A 9,086-nucleotide genomic window follows, 5' to 3' on the forward strand; every position below is an offset into this window, starting at 1 on the left:
AAAATTAACAGGAAGTAGTAATCATATACCAAGGATGATTTATAACGAGTAAAATTTTTTGTTTGGATGGATGAATAACGCATACAAAAATGTCGGCAAGTTGAAATGAACATTTTGTATTTCAACTTGCCGACATATTTCTATTACTTTCGTGCACAATGCACAAATAACTTCAAGTGGTTTAATTGTAAATCTTTCTTACCTATCAATAGCTCAAATGGTAAGGAATGCATTATACAGATTTTTCTTTATTTTTTTTCATGTTTTTCTGTACATTATGTATATGTGTATTATTTACTAATGAGTTACTATTTATCAAGGCAAAAAATAACTTAAGGATCAAAATTAATGAGATGAATTGATTGACAGTTGAATAATGATATGAGGAATACTATGAGAAGAATGAAAAAAATCTCAATGCCAAAACTTCACAAATAACTCTTGTCATATTATCTTTTATTTTTTTCATAAAATACAAATATTTTAAAATAAATAAAAGTATATATGAAAATGGACGTGTTTTTTTTTTTTTTTTCTTATTTAGATTTGCAAAGATATCTTCAAGCAAAATATTTGAGAAAGAAGTGACTGATATGTTTAAAGCTGAAACTGTTGTGAAAACCATGACCATCCCAGGTAAGAAAAAAAAAATTATTTTACTTTTTCTGTCTGTCTCTCCTTGATTTGTTTAGAGGCTTGTAAACAAATGTTTTATATATATATATAAAAAACAAGAGTTTGATACTGTAAATGTATAGTGTTAGACTGTGAATTAAAAATAATTTTTTTTAAAAAGACAAATTGCAATGTATCCTTTTATTAGGTATCCCAAACCAAAATTTTATTTTTATCATATCTAAAAAAAAGTAATGTGGGCATGTAGATTTTTGTAAACCATTTACAAAAATACCAAATTTATTTTGGTAGGTCAATTAGCCATCAAGTTATGATCATTCAAAGTTTGTCGGAAAGTTGAAATTTGCTATCGTGGCCGAGAAGCCAAATTTCATAGTCTATAACTAAAAATGTAAGCTACTAACAAGTGAAAGATCCTTATAAATGTAATGTCATCTTGTAGTAGATGAAAATTAATACAAATTTAGGCAATAAATATTAGATGAAACCAACTTAAACACTAGGCAAAATCCCTCTATCAACGCGAAAACAGTGAAAATACGACACGGAAAGGCAACTTTAACTGTTCATATCAATTTCATTTTAATAGCTAATGTATTGAATCTTCTTAGTATGATTCAAAACACATTAGAGATCAAGATAATTCTTTCTTTTAATTATAAATTGATAAAACCACTCAATTGTAGACCATGTAAAAGCAGTCAAACAGGCAATTTTGTAAAAAGGGCAAAAAAGGTAAAAAAAAAAAGAGTCAAAAGTATACGTTACTGAAATTGCTGTAAAAATGTAACCATTGAAGTTAGAAGCTTGAAACTTTGCAACTTTACTAATTTTGGGGTGAAGAATTCAAAAAAATGGTTGCCTTGTTTCTAATAACAAAACTTTTTGCCACAGAAATACTTTTACTTTGGGAAATTTAAACTCGCCAAAAAAGCACCGACGACAATAATATTTAGAAATTTTTTTATACAAAAAAAAGCCACAAATCATTTTTTTTAAACATTGAAAAACTTTCAACTTAAAAAAACAAGTAAGAAAGATATTTTAGGTCTTACTACAATTCCTTTCTTATCGATCCTCTCTCAGAATTCTTTCATAGGCTTCTGCTATGGTAGATATCTCAGGAACCCTCCAAATCCTACCATCACTTGAAACTGGCATTACCTCAAAATCCCATCTGTAGACAAATGCTGACTCTACTTGTGCAATGTCATCTGATAAAGGCCATCGAAAATAATCTTTTCTACTTTTTGTTTGCATTAAAAATTTTACTACAGCGCTGGATGCAGATATAATATCAATGACTTGGCCAATGTAAAAGTTGGTGTCATAGACAGCTACCCATTGTCCTTGATGTTCATAACTGAAAAGATATCCTGAGATGGATCTTCATCACAACTGCAGAAGTTATTTGAATGTTCAGCAGATTCACTTAGGGAAGACATTTTTTGTTGCTTTGGTGGAGGTGGAGATGAATCAATTGGATTTCTTTTCAAGTAGTCAGAGAGAGCAGCTTCCAGTTGAACTTTATTTCCACTGGTGTTGATTTTGACACCTAAAACAACCTTGAGGTATCTCAATTGGTCTTTGAGTGCTTCCAAACCACTTTCTGAAATTTTTTTTATCTGTTTATCAGACTTCACTGGACCACCATGCTTAATAACAGAGTTAATAATTCTCTCTTTCTCAGCAGCAGCTTGACGTTCTTTTTCCTTCTTTAATCTTTCATTTTGTGCAATTTTTTCTTGGACACGAAATTTCACAAGGGCTTCTTGTTGTGCATGTTTTTGTCGCAAATGTTTTGCATGTTTTTTGGAGATGCTCAGAATGGATTGCCTCTTTGTTGCTAAAATCTAAATCTCCAAAGGCATGCTCACCTGACAGATTTGTTAAAGGGCAGCTCTTCAAGGCATCTCTCGTCTCCTGATCTACATCTTTTCCAAAAGCACCTCCTTCTAAAAAGTCATGCAACTGGTGCTTAGTGACAATGAGGAACTGAGTATCTTGCGCAAACATTCTAAAACAAGTTCAGGGGCTGTGAGACTAATACAGAGAGACACATTGCCTTCCTCAAAGAATTCCCCATTAAATACACCTTTACAGTCAGATTTTAATAACAACTGGGGATTGTTGATCCAGCATTCTAAACTTAGAGCCATTTTCTGTATATAGTGATGGAAGTCAACATGCTGAACAGTGCTGTTAACAAGTTTCCAGAAAGGTTTGGTCAAATTAATGTTCAGCAAACCAACTGCAGCAAGTAGGGAATGTAATCTCTCATCAGAAATGTCAGCCAAAACACTCTGTAATTTCATATTGCAAGATGTTGCAAACACAGATGAAAATAATTTTATGTGCTCTTTATGGTGATATATTGCCAGGGCATTTTCAAATAGAGAATTAAACCTATTTGCCCGGTAACTTGTAATTTGAGATTGGTACCCTTCTTTGCTGCAGAATGCCAGCCATTCTGTCCTGCAACCACTTTTATTGTTTATGAGTGTATGTACGGGTGACGACAAAATAAAATTAATATGCGTTCTGTCACAATTTCTGTTAATGCTGACATAAAAAGTTTTTGTAATTATTTTCAAATTTTAGGACAAAATAATTTAATATATTTGCTAATATATAGCCTTGGATCTGAGTTTTTATATTTAGTCAGTTTTTTTCTACAAAGCGTAAATGTTGACATGTTTTACGAATCCAAAACAAAGAAACAAAAAATTAGTAAATAAATAATGGGGTTTGTATTACTGTACACATAGATTCGAAAAAGTTGTCAAAAAACAAATATATAACAAATAAATGTTATCAAAGGCAAGATAAGTTACTTTTCTACCAAACTGGATATATTTTTCGTGTTTTTATTCAAGGTAACATGTTTATTCAGTTCGAAAACCATACAGTGTTTACCGATGTATTGGAACATTCAAGATGGAGTCTGATTCTCTCTTTAACAAGGTAAGTTTGGGAAAAGATGTTATAAATAAAAAAACGGATAAAATACTGTTAAAAACTCGCTCAATATATGTTACCGTGACATATATTCGGCGGGTTTTTAATAGTATTTTGTATAGTTTTTTATTTATAACACCTTTTTCCAAACTTATGGTGTTAAAGAGGGTGTGAGACGCCATCTTGAATTTTCGAATACATCGGTAAACACTGTATGTTTTTCAAGCTGAATAAATATGTTACATTGAATAAAAACACAAAAAATATATCCAGTTTGGTAGAAAAGTAACTTATGTTGCCTTTGATAACATTTGTTATATATTTGTTTTTTGACAACTTTTTCGAATCTATGTGTACAGTAATACAAACCCAAATAATGCTTATTTTAAGTAATTTATTTTAAATAATTTTTTTTTAATTCTCTTTTTTTTTCATAATTAAAAAAAACTTTTGTTTCTGAACAATAACAAAAACATACTTTATCGTCATAAGTCACTAGCTGAACGTTTTGTTTATGGAATTTAATTAAAATAATTTAACAATGCTAAAGTTTATCCAACCGAAAAAAATAAAATTTTCCGTCAGTCCCACACAACTAAAAATGTTTTGTACACGGTTTTATTAATTAATTTAATTAAAATAATTTAACAATGCTGAAGTTTATCCAACCGTAACCGAAGGAGAAAGCGATGAAAGAACATATGAAAGTTTGAAAAAAGCTATAGAAAATAAACTGACATTATTTTTTAAATTGTAAATTTCCATTTTTTTTAAGGACGTTCTAAAAATATTAAAAAAAATCTTTCTATAACTTTTAAATAATAAAGAAAAAACAAACTCACCTAAGAACTTTGGTAAGTCCATAGTGAAACGAGTTGTTTATGTTTTTCCGTTCAGTCAGTCAGTACGTTGTGCTGCTGTGTGGCTACTGGCTAGCTGACAGTTGATAATTGGTTTCTCTGGCATTAAGTTGAAAATCTCTGTAGGTACCCCAACTTTTATTAGTGTGCGCTCCTTGATTTATGGGGCCATAAACATGACACCAACAGATTATTAAAGAGGAGATATTCCTCTACAAAACGATGCCTTTTTTGGAATTCTTACTATAAAATTTCTTTCATGTTTCTTTCACTGAAGTTTTCAAGTTGGATTTTTTTTTTAGAAAAACCACTTATAACCTTTTAATAACCTCACCATGTTATTAAGTGACCTTTTTTCTTTAAAATGATACCATTTTTATATACTTAGAGACTCACAATATGAAGCGCAACAAATTTGAAAAACATCAACATTTTTTTTGTGTAAAAAAAAATAATGCGACATTTACCAAAATTAGAGGCATAACTTGAAAAATCCTGAAAAAAAAACTATTAAAGACACAAGAAAAAGAATTATATATCTATAAAGACAAAAGATTAAATTTTATTTAAATCAAAACCATATCAAAATAACCCAAAAAACAAACGAGATATCACAAGTTGAAGTTAAGGGAAATTTTACTTTATTTACTAGTTTTCGCACCTAAACTAGGCTAGTTTGGGATACCTACTTTTATATATCATACTGATGTATTGTAGAAACATGAAGTACTAGTTTGCTTAATATAAATTGTACAAAATTATTGAAATTATCACCTAAACAGTATTTTTGCTCTTTTCTTGTTTTGAAGACAGTTTTTTCATTTTCTTTAATGCAGCCATGAATTGGGTGCTCACTTTTGCCATCTAAATTTTGCAAATGCTCAAAACTAAGAAAGCACATCATATATTTTGTAACTCCAGATTTGTAAATCGTGTTGATGTATTTCTCGTATTTGAGAAACTTCTGTAGCATCAGCTGGCGAACATTGCATGATCTGTGGTTCCATTTCCAAGATGCAATTGCCATATAACTTAGATTTGTGGTTGCTCTGATTTTGGCTCAAACTATATTGACAGATATTGTGCCATAGAATCGTTGGGGTTGATTTTTTCCTTGGAAATATAATTAGAACTTGTCTGCTTCATCCCCAAGAGCATAACTTTGTAAACTATTGTCATTGAAAGATTTGTCAATCGTGTGGAAGGATCATAGGAAGCTCATTGAGTGCAATGAAATCCAGTTTTCTTAATTTGTGTATCAGAAATTGGTAACACATTACGAATGCAACTCTGTTCGTTTAACAAGTAATTTAAATAAATTGAGTGCTGTGGTACTCCTCCCACATACACAACACATCTCAACAAACTTATTAATTTGCAGCAGTGATAAACATTGGCATCTATTTTCTTTGGTGGAAAGCACCCCTAGTAAAGTTGTTTGGTCACACCATGACCAATCAGGTTATTCAGCATAACAATTTCTTTTTATAACTTCATCCTTTAGCATTCATAGATCAAATATTTTTCACATAGTCACAAAGTAAAACGCTTACACTCTTTCCTGCTATTTGTCTAAGAGACGCTTCGAACATAACAATCACCAATTCATGATTTACAGTTCCCCAAAGGAAGAATATCAGCACCCGCTACATATCCACTGTACTTAATTCTTTTTAATAAAAGAACAAATTCACAACCTTGTTTTTTCTTTCTTTAACAATTCTTTTATAACAAATTATTATAGGAAAAAACATTTTGTAATTCACATGAAAATTTGAGATTATCATGTTAAAGATGATGTATACCAATCTTTCAGAGCATTGACATTAAAACAAGAATATTCAGGCAGTTCATATCTATCTTTTGGTGTAGCACCATTCTTGCCAACAAATACTCCAGTTACTTCATTGCTAATGTGAAGACTGTAGTACCCGATGTTCACTCTTCCAATGAAATGCAGTTCACCATTTATTTTTTTATCATAACACTCATTTGATAAAATCCATGTTTTTGTATAAATTAACATAAAGAATGAGTTGGTGCATAACCTCAACTGCAGAATTAGGAGTTTTGAATTGCATCCAATCTTTATTACGAGGCTTCATTTGCATCTATAATATACAAATGACTATAATGCAGACAAACGTTGTCAGAATCCAGGGTTGTAGCATTATAAATTTGACCTTGAATGCAGGAGCAATATGCTCATTCCTTCAGTTTTATGTTAGACGCCAGCAAGGTAAAAAAGTAAAACCAATTATAATTACTAGCATTTCTGAGATAGGAAATAATAATCATTCCTCTGAAATAATCTTTACTATCTGGATAGAGTTGCAATGGAGGCAAACATACGTTATCATTATGGATTTCATTTCTAAACTTCAGTGCTTTACAGTAATTACATGATATGTTTATACTACTATCCCATATTTTTAATGTTCTTGAATCTGTTATCTAAAATTTCTCATATCTTCAACTTCATCTTAGCCTGTGAAAATGTCCCTCTTCAAATCATTCAAATTTTCTCTCGTTTTAAATAAAATTTCCTCTTAATATTCCCATTAAACTGCACATGTTGCATCTTGCTCATTGTTTCATCTTTTGCTGTAAATATTACCTTGTGTTTTTGTTCATTATGTCTTTTTGTTTGGTGCTTTCACTCCCCTTTCTATAATTTCTCTACAAGGCTCATTCCTTATCCTCTACTGGTACCTTTTAATATTTGTGTGGACATCTTCCAGTTTTTGTTCTCGATTTGTAATGAAAATAGTCTGGAGAATGTTCCAAAGAGATTATGGCATGGCAATTTAATTTTTAGCTCATCTTGTTTAGTGTCATTTTGAATTATTCAATGCAATTTTTTGTGTGTGATAATAGTAACTTATAGCAATTTAATTCAACAAATAATTATTTAAATTTCAATCAATTAAGATTTTAAGATACAAGTGAAATATTTTTTCTTTAAATCCCGAACAGATTTATTGAGAATGACTTATTTTTTGTATTGTTTGATGTTTTCTTTCAAGTTTAAAAAGATCTTTACTTAAATATTTTTTATTTGTTTTGCTGTTAATAAAATTGTGCTATTTTTTTTTTTTTTATCTTTTTAAGGAAAAAAAAATCACCTTTTTTTTTTCAATTTTAGGCAAACATTTGGATTATAATTTGATTTAATGATTTGATTTAATGATTTGATGATTTGATTTAATATGATCTGATGTATTAAAAAATGTAATTATTAATCATAAAAATTAAATGTTTTATTTTTCTAATTTCATTCTTTTATTCTAATTATTCAACTGAAAAAGAATTATCTTTCTAATTTAAGCATTTAATTTGTTTTATCAAAATCTTTCACATATGAGAAATAACCCTTTTTTTCTTTCCTTTATAGCTCGGTGGTGGCAACGAACCAGTTAAAGAAGTTAATGTTCTTTCCTGCTGAAAAAATGGAGAGACCTGTCATAACCATTGTGGATATCATTTCATTTATCAAATTTTTTGCTTCAGTTTATCACCTAGTAGCAGCAAATCGGAATTCAAAGAAAAATGCCAAATTATTAATGAATTATTTGAATTAACAAATTGTTTATTCCATTTATATTTTTCATAGTTTCATAAATTTTTGTTTATATTGCATACTCAATTTTTAAAATTAAAATTGTTTATTCATCAAGTAATATTCATTTTTAAATCATGTCAACAATTTAAATATCATTCAAAATTTGATAGGACATCTTCATCTAAGACTGGAGATAGAAAATTTTACAAAGATCATGTCAACCATATTTTTGTTTCTTTTTTTTTCTTTTTTTTTCTTTTAAGTAGTGTAACCTTTTAAACTGCTCAACTAATGGCTTCAAATATGAACTTTGTCGTCCTTTATCATATTTTCCAGATGCCATGAAAATTTTTTAATCTGTTCTTTATATTCTTTTGTTCTTCATATAAAAAAATATTTCATAAATATTGAAAGAGTGAAATGTCCTTGCAGTTTTGTATGCTTTCTATTTAATCATTTGTCAGAAATTTATCTGAAAACTTTTGTATTCAATATGAAATCGAGATTACAAATTGTTTTTGGTTGTGGTTTATCCTTTGAACATACTATTAGCATTATTAGTTGAATATTATATCTAGGATCAATCTTAATGAAATCCTTCTTCTGATATTTCATTTTGTGTAATAAAAGAATATTTTAATTATGCTTGTATCAAAACCTAACATTTAAAATATGGAACCATTTTATTTCAATTATACCTCTTAATATCTAATCTTGTTCTTTCCTTTTTTTTTTTCTTACAAAGAAAAAAAAAAACTTTTTTGCTGCAAAATACTTTTGCTGTAAACTGTGTAGTTTTTGTTTACAAATTCAAAAACTAAAACACTGAACTAATAAAAAAATATCTTTGCATTTAATATATTGAGTATTTGTGTTTTTTCTCATTCTAACTTACCATCCTCTTGAATTAGCACTAACATTTTTGCTGGAAAATATCTTTTTGTTATTCAAAGTTAAAACTATTATTTATTTATAGTAACAAGTTTTTAATATGTTAATACAATTATTTGGCGTTGGTAGGAATGGAATCCTAAAATCTGTTTCTTTTCTGCTTTAGATGTTTTATTGTA

At 29.1% G+C, this 9,086-nt stretch overlaps 1 protein-coding gene across 1 annotated transcript in view; it reads left to right on the forward strand.

The window, feature by feature from the left end:
* Window positions 1-8,873, forward strand: part of LOC145258203 (uncharacterized) — a 49,526-nt gene extending 40,653 nt beyond the window's left edge. The window contains exons 7-8 of the mRNA XM_080116176.1: window positions 545-636; window positions 7,849-8,873. Coding sequence (XP_079972302.1) covers window positions 545-636; window positions 7,849-7,874 — 118 coding nt within the window. The 3' untranslated portion in view covers window positions 7,875-8,873. The remainder of the gene's footprint in view (window positions 1-544; window positions 637-7,848) is intronic.
* Window positions 8,874-9,086: the final 213 nt, after the last annotated feature.

This window comes from Euprymna scolopes, chromosome 1, assembly GCF_053919585.1.
Source record: "Euprymna scolopes isolate OS-2025 chromosome 1, ASM5391958v1, whole genome shotgun sequence".
In the NCBI taxonomy this organism is placed as follows: Eukaryota; Metazoa; Mollusca; class Cephalopoda; order Sepiida; family Sepiolidae; genus Euprymna; species Euprymna scolopes.